The sequence below is a fragment of the Bufo bufo genome, chromosome 8 (genome assembly GCF_905171765.1).
Source record: "Bufo bufo chromosome 8, aBufBuf1.1, whole genome shotgun sequence".
Lineage (NCBI taxonomy): Eukaryota > Metazoa > Chordata > Amphibia > Anura > Bufonidae > Bufo > Bufo bufo.
Window position 1 is genome coordinate 36,984,827 of NC_053396.1, and position 16,895 is coordinate 37,001,721.

Here is a 16,895-nt window from a genome sequence, read left to right on the forward strand (position 1 = left end):
TGTAAGTGGATCCGTCCCATCTATTCCCTGGGGTAATATGACATTTGAATCTGGGGCAGGAGAGGAGCCTATGCAGTTGGGCCAGGTTTCCTTCCGCTCAGGTGATTGGGATTTTAGGAACCTGAATAAACTATGTTACTTCTGTGGAAAGGAAGGTCATTTTGTTTGTGCATGTCCTTTTGTTTGTGCATGTCCTTTTGTTAAACCACAAAGCGGTAATGAAAAACTACAGAGGTATTCAGATAAAGAGAAAAAAAAACTTCCCTGACTCTTGGTAGTGTGAATGGGGAGTCTGAGCAAGCAAATATGCATTCTCCCTGTAATACCCGTTTCCTCCTGCCTGCCATGGTGGCGCTAGACTCAGGAAATTTTGATTTTGAGATATTTGTTGACAGTGGTGCGGGGGTAAACCTTATTGATTTTCAGTTCCTCCAAAATCTTGGTTTTAGAACTAATATATTAGATAAAGAGATACCAGTGTTTTCTATTGATTCCTCCCCTCTCTCACAAAAGAGTCTTACCCATATCGTTCATGACATTCAGTTACGGGTGGGCGATTCACATGTTGAGTCCATTTCTTGTTTTGTTATGAAGGGCTTGGCTGTCCCGATGGTTCTAGGTTTACCTTGGTTAATAAAGCATAACCCTACTATTGACTGGCAAACAAGACAAATCAGTAGCTGGAGTGAATTTTGTACGGACAACTGTCTTTGTGCTTCTATCTCAGGGGTGTCAACTACGATCCTACCTCAGTTTCTCTCTGATTTTGCGGACGTATTCTCGGAGGGTGGAGCTCAGGAATTGCCACCCCATCGCGAATATGATTGTCCGGTCAGTCTCATCCCTGGAGCTAAACTGCCAAAATCTCGGCTATACAACCTTTCCCAACCCGAAAGAGAAGCTATGCGGAAATATATTGCAGAGAGTTTGGCAAAAGGGACATATTAGGCCATCTAAGTCCCCTGTGGCCGCCGGTTTCTTTTTCGTAAAAAAAGAAAAAAAAAAAGACCGATCACTTACACCGTATTTAGATTTCCGGGAATTGAATCTCATTACGGTCCGTGATCCGTATCCCCTTCCTTTGATTTCTGATCTATTTGATCATATTGTCGGAGCCAAGGTGTTCTCCAAGTTGGATTTAAGAGGAGCATATAATCTGATCAGAATTAAGGAAGGAGATGAGTGGAAAACGGCCTTCAATACACCTGAAGGTCATTTAGAGAATCTTGTCATGCCCTTTGGTTTAACTAATGCGCCAGAGGTCTTTCAGCGATTTATCAATGATATTTTCCATCATTTAGTGGGAAGGTTCATTGTTATTTACCTTGATGACATACTAATTTACTCACCCGATTTGGAGACCCATCAGGATCACGTGAGACAGGTGTTGTCGATCCTTCGGGAGAATAAATTGTATGCAAAGTTGGAAAAATGTGTATTTGCTGTCCAGGAGCTACCGTTTTTGGGATACCTGCTTTCCGACTCTGGCTTTTGTATGGACCTCGAAAAGGTCCGGGCGGTACTAGAATGGGACCAGCCTGAGAATCAGAAAGCTCTGATGCGGTTTTTGGGTTTTACCAATTACCACAGAAAATTCATCTTGAATTATTCCACCATTGTAAAACCTTTGACAGATATGACTAAAAAAGGCGCCGACTTCTCTGTCTGGTCGGATGAGGCATTACAGGCCTTTTCTGCTATTAAGAAATGTTTAGAGTCTGCTCCCATTCTGATGCAACCTGATGTGTCTCAACCGTTTGTCGTGGAAGTTGATGCATCAGAAGTGGGGGTCGGAGCAGGTCTGTCGCAGGGTTCATCCCCTAGCAAATGGCGTCCGTGTGTTTTTTTCTCCAGGAAAGTCTCGGCCTCTGAGAGAAATTATGATGTAGGAGATAGAGAATTACTGGCCATCAAATTGGCCTTTGAGGAATGGCATCATTGGTTGGAAGGGTCTACTCATCCTATTACGGTATATACTGACCACAAGAATTTGGCTTACCTGCAGTCTGCTAAGCGCCTGAATCCTAGACAGGTTAGGTGGTCACTGTTTTTTACTAAGTTCAATTTTGTGGTCACCTTTCGCCCTGGAGTTAAAAACGTCAAGGCAGATGCGTTGTCACCTAGTTTTCCTAGGGGGAGTGATTCGGAGGATCCCGCTCCAATTTTGGCTGATGGGGTGGTGGTTTCCGCTCTGTACCCAGAGTTGGAGTTGGAGGCCCAGGAGGAGGTTCCTGATTCTTGTCCTCCAGACAAGTTGTTTGTTCCTGCTGAACTGCGATACAAGGAACATCATTATACGGTCCTTGCGGGACATCCTAGAAGCAAATCCACCATAGATCTTATTTCCCGGAGATTCTGGTGGCCAGGGTTGCGCAAGGGTGTGGAAGGTTATGTGGCAGCTTGTGAGACCTGTGCACGTGCGAAGGTGGCTCACACTCGGCCTTCAGGATCCCTTCTTCCTTTGTCCATCCCATCCCCTCCTTGGACGCATTTGTCCATGGACTTTATTACCGATTTACTGAGTTCCTCTGGGAAAACTGTGATTTTGGTGGTAGTGGACCGCTTCAGTAAGATGGCCCATTTGTACCGTTACCTAGCTTGCCCAATGCCAAAACTCTCGCTCAGGTTTGTATCGATAACATTGTGAAACTACATGGCATTCCCTCTGATGTGGTGTCTGATAGGGGGACGCAATTTGTTTCCAGGTTTTGGAGGGCGTTCTGCTCTCGTCTGGGAATTCAACTCTCTTTCTCTTCGGCATTTCATCCCCAGTCGAATGGTCAGACAGAGCGCACTAACCAAAACCTGGAGACCTATTTGAGGTGTTTTGTTGCCGAGAACCAGGATGACTGGTCTTCGTTCTGGTCTCTAGCCGAATTTGCCTTGAATAACCGTAGACAGGAGTACACTGATAAGTCACTATTTTTTGGCGCATATGGTTTTCACCCAGTTTGGTACCTTTTCTGGGACTGGTTCTTCTGGGATGCCAGAAGAGGAGAGATTCTCTTCCGCCTTGTCATCTATCTGGCGGAAGATCCAAGTTAATTTGGAAAAGATGCAGATCAAATTATTAAAAACTAATCCAAATTTTCTCATGCTTTGTGGTACCGAATCAGGTTTTCCGAAAATGGCGGCTGCACATTTTACAAAGCGGAACTAAGTGTAAAGGAGAAAAGCCCATGAACGCAAGATCACCCATAATGCCCTGCAGCTAGCCAATCCGAAGATAGCCATCCGCTGTGATGTCACAGCCCTATAAAACCCTCATCCAGCACAGTCTCCAACATTGTCCTGTGAGCTGAGCATAGGGAGAGACGTGGCAAGCGCTCATGTGCTAGGGACAGTGTTGCAAAAAACGATAATTAGAAGAATATTGGAGAGGGAGAGTGCAGATAGACTGCAGAAAGAGTACAGGGAGACTTGTACTGCGTCAGTTTTATTTATTTATTCCTACATTTACTTATTCCTACATCAGCCGTAAACTAAGATATGTAATTCAATAATAATAAGATGGAAGCCTTTATTATCCACTGTCAGCGTGCCAACTAATACCATACAGTCTGCACCACTTAGGGGGAGCCAGGTCTTAACCCCTTAGTGACCACCCATACGCCTTTTTACTGCGGTCACTAAGGGGCTTTAGGCTGGGCCCGGTCTAAGCACTGCATGGGTCCCCCGTGCAGTGGAGAGCAGAGGCTTAGCTGTCACATGAGAGCCGCGCTCCTGCTCTAACATCACTGACTGGCAGGAGTGCTGATCCAGGCTGTTTAACCCATTACATGCTCTGGGCAATGGCATGTAAGCGGTGACAGAGGGAGCGGACTCCCTCTGTCTCCCATCGGCACCCTGCAAATGTGATCGTGAGGTGCCGATGTGTGTAAAGGCTGGCTGGGACTTGGTGTAGGTCTCAAGCCTGCCTTGAGTGTTTTCCAGCAGGCTGTGCCTCTCTGGCACAGCCTGCTGGTCAATGTCAGTAAAGCACTGACATTGAAATGTAATGTACTATAGGGATAGTGCATTGTATTTTAGAAGCAATCAAAATATTGCATGTTATAGTCCCCATGTGGGACTATCAAGTGGTTAAAAAAAGTTTAAAAAATAAAAATAAAATTCCCCCAAAAATAAAAAATTGCACCATTAAAAATGACAACTTTTCCCGCAAAAAAACCCCCATACAGCTACATAAACAAAAAAAATATTAAAAAAGTTAGAGGTCTCGGAAGGCGACAAAAAAAAGGAAGAAAAATGCTTGGTCAGCAAGTCCCAAAACAGGCTGGTCACTAAGGGGTTACTGATGACCATCCTCATCTTTTGTTGGCTCTACTTCTTCCAAATCATCCTTTAAAGTATCCATGTCCTAGAAATGTCAGCAAGATGCAGAGAGGGGAGGAGCTGGATGTTCCTGATGACATATTACTGTATGGGGGCAGCCACAAGGAGACATTATACTGTATGGGGGCCACAAGAAGATATTATACTATATGGTGGCCACAAGGACACATTATACTGTAAGGGGGCCACAAGGACATATTATATACTGTATGGGCAGGCAGCGGGGCAGAAGGAGACATTATATACTGTATGGGCAGGCAGCGGGGCACAAGGACACATTATATACTGTATGGGCAGGCAGCGGGGCACAAGGACACATTATATACTGTATGGGAAGGCAGGACACAAGGAGACATTATATACTGTATGGGAAGGCAGCAGAACACAAGGAGACATTATATACTGTATGGGCAGGGAGCGGGGCACCGGGAAACATATACTGTATGGGCTGGCAGCGGGCCACAAGGAGACATTATATACTGTATGGGCTGGCCGCTCGGCAGGCAGTGGGCCACAGGAGTTACTATACTGCATGGGGCCACCAGGAGACATTATACTGTATGGGACAACAATTTGTAACCCCTCTGCCATCAGTATAATAATTTCTTGTGGTCCCATACAGTAATGTGTTCTTGTTGCTCTTGTATGGGGGCAACAGGGAGACATTATAGTTTATCAAGTGCCATCACCATGTGCAGTGCAGCTTGCAGGCAGGGCCAGGGCCACAGAACCTTTATTTCTGACACCTGGGCCATTAGGGTCTCTCTCTCCTCTTCCCCCACCTTGGCATGGACACAGACTGCTTACTGACTTTGCGCGCCAGTGGGCGGAGACTTGAATATGGGAGCGAGGAGGAGCCGGGGGCGGCCGCTGCAGAAAGTAATATGTACGATACGCATATGCACGATGCAGGGGCGGGCACAGAGTTAGGAGTGGTCAGCACGCATATGACCGCTCCTATGATGTCACCAAGTACAGCGGTTATTTGGAAACAGCGATATCGCCATATTGCTGTTTCTTAATACCGCGATATATCGTTGACACTGGTTTACTGCTCAACCCTATGCCAGAGCTGATTAATATTCTCTGTTTACTGTCAAATAACCAGCAAGAGATTGCAGGCCAGAACAGCAATAATATGCATATAGTGCCCACACTTAACCAGCCAAACCCCATACCAGCAACAGCCAGCTGTTTAAAGGTGCATTAAAGGTGCCGCGCAACCATTAACAATGAAGAAAGACTATACAGTGCGGTCTTCATTATCAAATGAAAGACAAATGGGGGTTAATTGGCCGCGCGGTTCTTCACCCTAGCATGGAAACAATCTGCCCGCAGCACCCTAAGGTAGAGTGGCTTGGGTATACCTGATTTATAGCGATTTGTGATGAATTAATTCTGAACAAATCGAATTTGTTGGCAAACTTCGGAGAAGTTGCTGAATCAAATTTTTCAAAACTTCGCTCATCTCTAGTTATAATGATAAGGTCCCCCCATAGCAATTCGCTTGGGGGACACATGGTGGCTCAGTCACTATCGTCATATTGTTCTGGTTAAAAGGTTAACGTCCTGAAAGTCCAGGGCTGTGTTTTTTAGGGTTAGTCTCCTTTTATTTGTTATTCTCTCCTCTATTTTCATGTTTCCCCTCTCATGTTTCTGTCTTCCCCATTCCCCCTTTTTTTGTTGCAGTGGTTCTTACCATTTGAAGAGGTCAGATAAGGGTCAGCTGTGCAGAGTACGAGCAGTTTAATCCGGTTAGTGCTGGTCCAAGATTTAAGTTCACGGATTGGTTCAAACTTCCAGTGGCGAGAAGAATCCCCTTTATATTGCGGTGCTTTCCTGAGGTTGACACCTGCCAAGAAGATTCAAGAACAGCTCCCTACCTGCCCTTCCTAATTTAATGAACTGTCGCTCTGTTTATTAGTGGGAGTTTTGGTGGACTGGATGAGATCACATTAGCGTCATAGCTCTCCAGCGGGCTGTTCCTGCAGATAGTGTGAAACTAGCTTTAATTGACAATTTGAATATTTTATAGTTTTATTGAATTTATTATAGTTAATTTATTATGCTAATGTATTGAAATATTTATTCATGAAACCCTTAATAAACATTGCAATTTACATGTGTCTGTGGTCATTTATTTTATTAGCTTATACCGTACTTAAATTATATGATAGATATATATAAAAATAATGACTAATGTGACTTGAGCCACCATGGTGAAAACAGTGGTCCAGCATTAGAGTTCAGCAGCTGGAAATCTCGATCTCCAATGAAAGGCCACCTCTTGAGTGAAAGTAGTGAAGACCATTATTCTGGAGGTCCTAGAAATAGTCACCCTACAGTTACATGCAAGCCGGCATCACTTTGTAGGTATGATGTATTCCAATATGCAATTTCCATACAGTAACATAGGCTAAAAAGCAGTGCCAGAAGGGTAGAAACATCCACAAATAATGACCTATACCATGGTGCCCACCACACATTTGACAACCAGAGCATAGCCATAAGGCAGGGTTTCTCAACTCCGGTCCTCGGGACCCACCTACTGCTCAGGATTTAAGAATATCCCAGAGAATGAATACCTGTGGTAAGTCCTGATGCCCTGACACCCATTATATCACCTGCTCAATACTAAGGAAATCCTGAAAACATGACTGGTAGGTGGGTCCAGAGTTGAGAAACCCTGCCATAAGGAAAGCAGAGTTTAGTACAGCTGTTCCAGCCACCGTGTCCCATAAGTCAGCACACCAGTCCTCATGGGCCTGGTTTTCTGTAGCCAATTAGCAACTTTTACATGCCCCCATCCCTTCCCATGCCCTTCTTTGGTCACAGATCATGAAAATGTCCATGAGGTGGAGGCGATAAGGAACCATCCTTACTGTGAAGGTATTTCCCATTCAAGTAACAAACCATGGTCCCCAAGATCAAGGACGCATTTTGACACAGTATATTAGAAAGTTCTACTCTACAGCATGTAATTCAGTAACATGTAAATGTCTGACTTACCAGTATATCCAGCAGCACACTGACAGATTAACCCATTGATCAGATCAACACAGGATCCACCATTCTGACACGGAGCCGAGTCACATTCATCAATATTCACAGAACAGTTTTCCCCTAGAAATAAAGTCCATGTGGTCAGCTGCCATGTCCATACTGGTCTACCACAGTACTGTTCTATATTACTTTACAGAATAAATTACGTTCAGTAGGTAAGAAAATCAATGCAATTCTGACCATTTTCTGTCAACATATGTGAAGCCGTTCTACAGAAGAAAGTGTGGTGAGCAACACGAGGTATTAGCCAAGAGATGCATTGTGGTATGCCAGTATTAAAGTGTTTTTCCAGGATTTTGATACTGATGACCTATCCTCTGATGACCTATCCTATTATCTGATCGTGGGGGTCCGACACCCGGGACTCCCGCCGATCAGCTGTTTGAGATGGCACCAGCACTTCTCTGAGCATCGCGGACTTCTCTGTGCTTACCAAGCACAGAGCCGTAGATTGTATAGCAGCTATACTTGGTATCGCAGCTCAGCTCCATTTAATTCAATGAGTCTGAGCGCGATAACAAGCACAGCCGCTATACAATGTAAGGATCTGTGCTTGATAAGCTGAGAGAAGGATGCAGTGCTCGTCGGACTGCCACCAGATACTGATGAACTATCCTGACCTATCCTGCTTTTTTCACCACCTGTGTCTTTTTTTTTTTTGTGTGTCTTTTTTTGCAGTTGCAGTTTTTTAGTTTGAGATGTCAGGTAAAGGTCTATGGGAAACATGAAATGCAGGACATACATGCTACTGATATTTGTTTTTCAGTTTGGGTGTCTTTTTGAAATCTGGCATTTTTTTTAAAGAAATGTTGAACCATTTGTGTGTTTAAAGGCAAATTCCATCCACACATTTGTTTTGTGAAAAAAAAGGCCATAAAATGCCCAGCTGAGGGGTGTAGTCCTATTGCAGTTGGCCAATCTGCCTTTAAAGCATGCTTGAGCCCTCAGTTCTCCCAGGCAAGTGTGCTGTGAAGTCCAAAGTCTTAGGCAGACCTCATCTCCACAGTCTATGTCATTGACCTTTTCTAAATGGCTGATTTGCTCCACAACAGTCTCAGGTGCTTCCTCAGAGGCTGGTATTGGGCGTTTTCTGATGGCTGGAAATCCCCCAGGACTGCTTTATTTTTGCTTCCAGTCTCTTTGCTGTCTCACACTACACTGAGTCTTAACCACTCCCTATGAAAAGAAACACCAACTATCTCCCATTAACCCCACCTGCAACCTCCAGGGCAAACCAAATGCATTGCATAATGTGAAGACATTTTAACCACTTATGCAGTGAGCCGTCGAAAGTCCCATATTTTCAGAAGTCCCATAGAAATGAACTGAGAGCGCACCACACACATAAGGCCGCCTCTCCATTCTCCTCTAGGGAACTTCCAAAGCGGTGAATAGAGGGTGGCTACGCTTCAATAGTGGTGTCACGGAAAGAAAAGGCGCTAAAAACATATACTTTATTATTATATTCCTTAAAAAGAAGAGCGGGGAGTGTGTGTCACCATAAATATACACCTTCAAAGCTGGGCTTTAGTCAATCAGGCACCCCAGCCAGTGAGTGTGTCATAAAGTGCCACATATGAGTCGTCTATAAGTGACTAGTGACAGCCACCAAAAAAGAAAATAAGCTATGTGGTCACTAAGGAAAGGGATACAAAAGAGGGTGGGTAGTATGAACAGTCTGGAAAGGACTGATCCTTAAATGTCCCTAGCTGTAGGTATGACCGGCTAGAGTGGGACTAAATAGACCAGTAAGCGCTGGGTCAATGGTCAGCGTGCTGGTGACCAGCCCAGAAGCAGCAGACTCAATACTGCGCTGGGTAAATGGTCAGGGTAATGGTGACCAACCCAGAAGCTGCAAACTTAACACAGACCTAACTACCTATCCCAGCTAAACTACAACTCCCATACAGCGTCTACGGTCATGCTCATCAGGAGCAGGTAAGGTGCACGTGTAGTATAGTAACAAAAACGCCGCCACACAAGTGGTGTGCGGCAGCGTAACCGATGCTATGACACCCTTCACGCCTGGACACAACTTGGCCAGTCATATCGCTAAAACTCTGTATCCCTCAGTGGACATTACAGCCACAATTCTAACAATACAATTGTGTGCCATCTGCAGGAACAGACTTGAGACAGATATCCTAAGAATAGACCATCAGTATCAAACTCCTGGATAACCCCTTTAAGATAGAACTAATGACACAAATTAAACTGGCACACACCGACCTTAAGCGTCGTTGCTTACCTGTGAATCCTGGCCGACACCTGCACACATATCCTGCAGCGCTCTCATAGCTGAAGTCTGTACTGAACTCTGGTTGTGATCCGTAAAAGGTTTCATTTGACTGTTCCATACAAAGGGAGTCATGTAGGCATGGACGGTCAGCACATTCATCAATGTCCAACTCACAGTGATATCCAGTATATCCTGCACAAAGAGAAATGTAATGTATGAAATGTCGGGAAGTGGGGGTGGATTGGGAACCTACAGTAGCCCTGGCCAAAAAATACCTAAAAGTGGCCCCTAATTGTAGGAGGGTCTAAATTGACAGGAGGCGGGGAAACACAAGTAGGTGGGTCAGCAATACCACATACCACAGTGCCACCCAATATATTGCCCCAAAAGCTGTCCCTCTGAGTTGGCCATCAGTAGAGGCCATTTTCTCTCCACCTCTTCCAGTTGTCTCTGATTAAGATCTGGAACAGGGGCTTAGGAGGTGAGATGTGGGACATAGTTGAATTCAGAAGGTAATGTCGATGGCCGGGTACATGAGTGCCTGATTCTCACAGAGTTAATTACCACTGATAGCTTATCATGGACCCATCCAGTGGCACAGAGGAGGTCTTGGGTGGCCCCCTGGGAAATTTCCCAGTATGGCCAATCCGCCCTTGTCAGAAAAAAAAAAAAAAAAAGTGTTATAGGACAGCATGATAGAGTATGGAATGGGAGTCAGATCATGTTAATGTAAAGAGCAGAAAGATTCATGTAGGTCCACACCACATTTTGCAGCATTTACACACACCTGGAATAACAGGAATGAAAAGCACAGCTTGCCCCCCCTCACAAAAAAAAATATTTCAGTCGTACTGTATACGGTATGTTTTTTATTAATTTTTTTATTAGAAGGAAATGGAGAAAGAATCTAAGGGTCCGTTCACATCACTTTTTTAAGGTCTACTTAGTGTATACACAAAGAAAGTGCCCAACTAAATGTGTCCACGTGTGCCCCCCCCCCCCTCATAGCAAATGTTGTATGAAGGATTGTGCATGTTGGATTTCTGGGTGTCTGTCAGCAGTTCTTCCCTTTTCTCTACAAGTTAAAGGGGTAGTCCGAGTGCAGGGTGACCACTTTCCTAACCCCCAGGAGCAGGACACCACACCCGGGACAGTGGGGCATGATACTACAACACACAGAACTTTGATCTATATACCAGCATCAGAGGACATTACAGGGATGAAGTATAAGAGGAGAGAGAACTACAACTCCCAGTATGTCCAGGTCGTTATTATGGGATATCAGAGGACAATTCAAAGAGGGAGTATAAGAGGGAAGAACTACAACTCCCAACATGTCCAGGCTGTTATTATGGGGTATCAGAACAATTCAGAGATGGAGAATACGAGGAGAGATCTATTTTCCAAGGTTTCTGAGGCCCACCACTTCTCCACTGCTGAACTCCACACCCCTGCACTTTTTCACATGACCGTGAAGTCTTCACAGGTCCTTACAACTTCTCCTCTCCACTGATACACTCTGCACTCTCCTGCACTGATTACATCATGGTGATGTCATCACAGGTCCTTCAGCTCTTGCACTGTAGCAGATTATATCGCCTCGCCCGGTGGCACCCCCCAACATCCTCCCCCGCCCCCTTCCTTGAGAAGTACAGACATTTTTGGTAATTTATAAATCCTGGCCGGACAATATTTTTAGGTCGCAGAAAGAGGTCTTTACCCAGGAAAAAGAGGACATATGGTCACCCTATTAAAAGGCATTGAAATTGTTCGCAAAATGGGGTGGCTCTACCAATCAATAGGATGGAATGGTGCTCAATATCTGTGTGTTAACTACAAAACACCAGAGGGTTAATTTAAATAGTAATAGAAGATATGGCACTCATATATCTGGAGGGCTGCTTAACCCCATAGGGACACAGCCTTATTTCACCTTAAGGACCAGGCCATTTTTTGCAAATCTGACCAGTGTCACCTTAAGTGGTGATAACTTTAAAACGCTTTGACTTATCCAGGCCATTCTGAGATTGTTTTTTTCGTCACATATTGTACTTCATGACACTTGAAAAATGAAGTCGAAATTTATTTATTTTTTGCATAAAAAAATACCAAATTTACCAAAAATTTGGAAAAATTTGCAAATTTCAAAGTTTGTTTCTCTACTTCTGTAATACATAGTAATACCCCCAAAAATTGTGACGACTTTACATTCCCCATATGTCTACTTCATGTTTGAATTATTTTGGGAATGATATTTTATTTTTTGGGGATGTTACAAGGCTTAGAAGTTTAGAAGCAAATCTTGAAATTTTTCAGAAATCCAATTTTTAGGGACCACTACAGGTCTGAAGTCTCTTTGCAAGGCTTACATAATAGAAACCACCCAAAAATGACCCCATTCTATAAACTACACCCCTCAAGGTATTCAAAACAGATTTTACAAACTTCGTTAACCCTTTAGGTGTTGCACAAGAGTTATTGGCAAATGGGGATAAAATTTGAGAATTTCATTTTTTTGCCTAATTTTCCATTTTAACCCATTTTTTCCACTAACAAAGCAAGGGTTAACAGCCAAACAAGACTATCTTTATTGCCCTGACTCTGCCGTTTACATAAACACCCCATATGTGGCCGTAAACTACTGTACGGCCACACAGCGGGGCGTAGAGTGAAAGGTGCGCCGTTTGGTTTTTGGAAGACTGGTTTATTTACACCATGTCCCATTTGAAGCCCCCCTGATGCACCCCTAGAGTAGAAACTCCATAAAAGTTACCCCATCTAAGAAACTACACCCCTCAAGGTATTCAAAACTGATTTTACAAACTTTGTTAACCCTTTAGGTGTTGCACAAGATTTAATGGAAAATAGAGATCCAATTTCAAAATTTCACTTTTTTGGCAGATTTTCCATTTTAATATTTTTTTTCCAGTTACAAAGCAAGGGTTAACAGCCAAACAAAACTCATTTATGGCCCTGATTCTGTAGTTTACAGAAACACCCCATATGTGGTCGTAAACCGTTGTACGGGCACACGGCAGGGCGCAGAAGGAAAGGAATGCCATACGATTTTTGAAAGGCAGATTTTGCTGGACTGTTTTTTTTGACACCATGTCCCATTTGAAGCCCCCTGATGCACCCCTAGAGAAGAAACTCCATAAAAGTGACCACATCTAAGAAACTACACCCCTCAAGGTATTCAAAACTGATTTTACAAACTTTGTTAACCCTTTAGGTGTTGCACAAGATTTAATGGAAAATAGAGATACAATTTCAAAATTTCACTTTTTTGGCAGATTTTCCATTTTAATATTTTTTTTCCAGTTACAAAGCAAGGGTTAACAGCCAAACAAAACTCATTATTTATGGCCCTGATTCTGTAGTTTACAGAAACACCCCATATGTGGTCGTAAACTGCTGTACGGGCACACGGCAGGGCGCAGAAGGAAAGGAATGCCATACGGTTTTTGGAAGGCAGATTTTGCTAGACTGGTTTTTTGACACCATGTCCCATTTGAAGCCCCCCTGATGCACCCCTATAGTAGAAACTCCAAAAAAGTGACCCCATTTTAGAAACTACGGGATAGGGTGGCAGTTTTGTTGGTACTAGTTTAGGGTACATATGATTTTTGGTTGCTCTATATTACACTTTTTGTGAGGCAAGGTAACAAAAAATAGCTTTTTTGGCACTGTTTTTTTTTTTTGTTATTTACAACATTCATCTGACAGGTTAGATCATGTGGTAATTTTATAGAGCAGGTTGTCACGGACGCGGCGATACCTAATATGTATGCTTTTTTTTTTATTTATGTAAGTTTTACACAATGATTTCATTTTGAAAACAAAGAAAATGTTTTAGTGTCTCCATAGTCTAAGAGCCATAGTTTTTCAGTTTTTGGGCGATTATCTTAAGTAGGGTCTCATTTTTTGCGGGGTGAGATGACGGTTTGATTGCCACTATTTTGGGGTGCATATGACTTCTTGATCGCTTGCTATTACACTTTTTGTGACGTAAGATGACAAAAAATTGCTTTATTTTTAATTTTTTACGGTGGTCACCTGAGGAGTAAGGTCATGTGATATTTTTATATAGCCGGTCGATACAGACGCGGCGATACCTAATATGTATACTTTTTTTTAATTTATGTAAGTTTTACACAAGGATTTCATTTTTGAAACAAAAAAAATCATGTTTTAGTGTTTCCATAGTCTAAGAGCCATAGTTTTTTCAGTTTTGGGGCGATTATCTTGGGTAGGGTATGATTTTTGTGGGATGAGATGACGGTTTGATTGTTACAATTTTGGCGTACATGCGACTTTTTTGATCACTTTTATTACCTTTTTTTGGGAAGTAAGGTGAGCAAAATTTCAATTTCATCATAGTTTTTTATTTTTTATTTTTATGGCGTTCACCGTTCGGGTAAAGTAACATGACCGTTTTATAGATCAGGTCATTATGGACGCGGCGATACCAAACATGTGTAGGGAATTTTATTTTTTTCCATTTTTAATCAGAGATAAGTGTTTTTTGATTTTTACTTTTTTTTCACTTTTTTTTTACCCCGACCCACTTGGTTCTTGAAGATCCAGTGGGTCTGATGTCTGTATAATACAGTACAGTATATATTGTACTGTACTGTATTTTACTTACACTTTGTCTGAACAGATCTCTGCCTGAGACGGCGTCCTGTTGCCATGGGAACCTTCCCCGTCTGCTCAGAACTTCGCAGGGGGGCTGTCTGGGAGCTCTCTCCCTCTCCATCGGGGGGCTGCAAAGGCACAGCAGCCCCCCGATGGGAGAGGGAGGGAGCTCCCTCTTACTGTTAACTTTTTCCATACAGCGGTCTGTACGGACCGCTGTATGGAAAGGGTTAAACGGCTGACATCGCATCGCAGATGTCAGCCGTTTATACCAGGGTGCCAGCAATGTGCTGGCACCCTGGTATACCCACTAACCACCAACGATCATTCAAGGGGAGGCGGGCGGGGGATCGCGATCCCGCCTGCCGCACCGCCTTTCTCCCGCACCGCCCGCAACCCTCCCCCTGCACCTCCCACCGGGCTAAAATCACTCAGGGGAGGGGGGGGATACAGATATATTTTGGACATTATAAAGTTTCTGATCCTCGCGGTCAGGGACCGCGGGGATCAGAAACTGCAAAAAGCGCATCAAACCGCAGGTCTGAATTGACCAGTGGTTTGTTGCGATCGCCGACATGGGGGGGTCACGGGACCCCCCCGCGCATTTAGCCTAGGTGCCTGCTCAATGATTTGAGCAGGCACCTTGTTCCGATCACTGCCGGCCGGGCGGCAGTGATCGGAACAACACATGACGTACCGGTACGTCATGTGTCCTTAAGAGGTTAAACAAACAACTTTATTTGAGTTCAACATATGCCACAATATTTAAAAAGTCATATTGTTAAAAAGTCATACAAGATACGTAAATTGTACAGAAATTTAAAAACAAATGAATAAAACATCACAAAAATGACAATTAGGATAAAAATCACTTGAGGTATGGATTAACTAATTAACACACATAGGTCAGACAGCATATAGGTGCTTGGCATATCCAGCACGATCAAATCTGGTTATCGATTATTCGCCAAAACAAAGTTCTCGATTGAATAGTCACCAAATATTCGATTAGTATAATCGCCAAATGTTGGTAGTATAGTGCACTTATATAATTTTCGATTCGATTATTAGTTTGAGCGACTGAAAGAGTCAATATTTCATAATAGTAATTCTATGCAACAGTTCGCAGGCTGATCAAAATTTAAGTTATTCGGGAGTTCAGCTCTAGGTGACCTAGAGCGATCAGTTTGCGAACTGTTGCATAGAATTACTATTATGAAATATTGACTCTTTCAGTTGCTCAAACTAATAATCGAATCGAAAATTAATATAAGTGCACTATACTACCAACATTTGGCGATTATACTAATCTAATATTTGGTGACTATTCATTTGAGAACTTTGTTTTGGCGAATAATCGATAACCAGATTTGATCGTGGTGGATATGCCAAGCACCTATATGCTGTCTGACCTATGTGTGTTAATTAGTTAATCCATACCTCAAGTGATTGTTATCCTAATCGTCATTTTTGTGATGTTTTATTCATTTGTTTTTAAATTTCTGTACAATTTACGTATCTTGTATGACTTTTTAACAATATGACTTTTTAAATATTGTGGCATATGTTGAACTCATATAAAGTTGTTTGTTTAAGCAGCCCTCCAGATATATGAGTGCCATATCTTCTATTACTATTAAAAGGCAATCTGTCACTCCGTTTTTGGATTGTTATCTACAGTAATACATGAGGAGTCCAGATCTTTATTTTTCATTTTCCTATTGCCCACCATTCCTCCACTGCCAGCGCTCAGAGCTGCATTGCAATACATTGTCAGGATTGCTCTGCATGCGCACGAGTCCTTTGTACTATGTTAGAACAGCACAGCAGTCCAGACTGTGTATTTCAGTGCAGCTTTGAGCACTGACAGTGGGGGAACAAGGGCGGTAGGAAAATAACAGATAGTGATCTGGACTCCTTATCTGCTGTACTGCTCATGTATTACTGTAGATAATAGTCCAAAATCAGGATGACGGATTCCCTTTAATACTAATGACCAATCCTCAGGATAGATCAGTATGTGATTGATGGGGTCCAATTGCCAGCACCCCATCACTTGTAGCTTACAAAGCACAGCGCCATCCACTGTAAATATGCATTATGTGATTACTTTATTTTGGCCCCCCTCCTCCATGGGCTCCAAGGACAGATGCATTGGGTGGTATGATATGCCAGCCCATTACTACAGCTTCTCTGGCCAATGCTGTGCAGGAGTTGAGTGTAAGGGCTCATGCCCACGAATGCAAGGGCTCCGTGCCCGTATTGCGGACTTGAACGGGTCCATGATTCTCAAGATATGGCAAAAACTAGAACATGTCATATCTTTAGAGGAGTGGAGGCATGGATCGGAAGCCCACAGAAACACTACAAAGCGCTTCCGTGGGCTTTCGGGTCCGTGCCTCCACAATCCACACCACCAAAGATAAGAGTCTTATCTTGGATCTGAATTCGGCTTCAGTTCCGACTGGTACCTCGGAACCGAAGCCAAGTTCGGATCCAGGCTTTAAAATCAAATACCGAAGTTTTGAGCTAAGTGACTTCGGATCTAGGAGCCAAAGCTTTCTTTGCTCATCCCTAGATAAAGCATGTCTATCTTTGCCTGTAGTTTGCGGATAACGGACCT

At 43.3% G+C, this 16,895-nt stretch overlaps 1 protein-coding gene across 1 annotated transcript in view; it reads right to left on the bottom strand.

The window, feature by feature from the left end:
* CRB2 (crumbs cell polarity complex component 2) overlaps nucleotides 1-16,895 on the bottom strand; it is a 118,949-nt gene that overhangs the window by 38,164 nt on the left and 63,890 nt on the right. The window contains exons 5-6 of the mRNA XM_040406280.1: nucleotides 9,644-9,826; nucleotides 7,342-7,455 (exon numbers count right to left, since the gene is read on the bottom strand). Coding sequence (XP_040262214.1) covers nucleotides 7,342-7,455; nucleotides 9,644-9,826 — 297 coding nt within the window. The remainder of the gene's footprint in view (nucleotides 1-7,341; nucleotides 7,456-9,643; nucleotides 9,827-16,895) is intronic.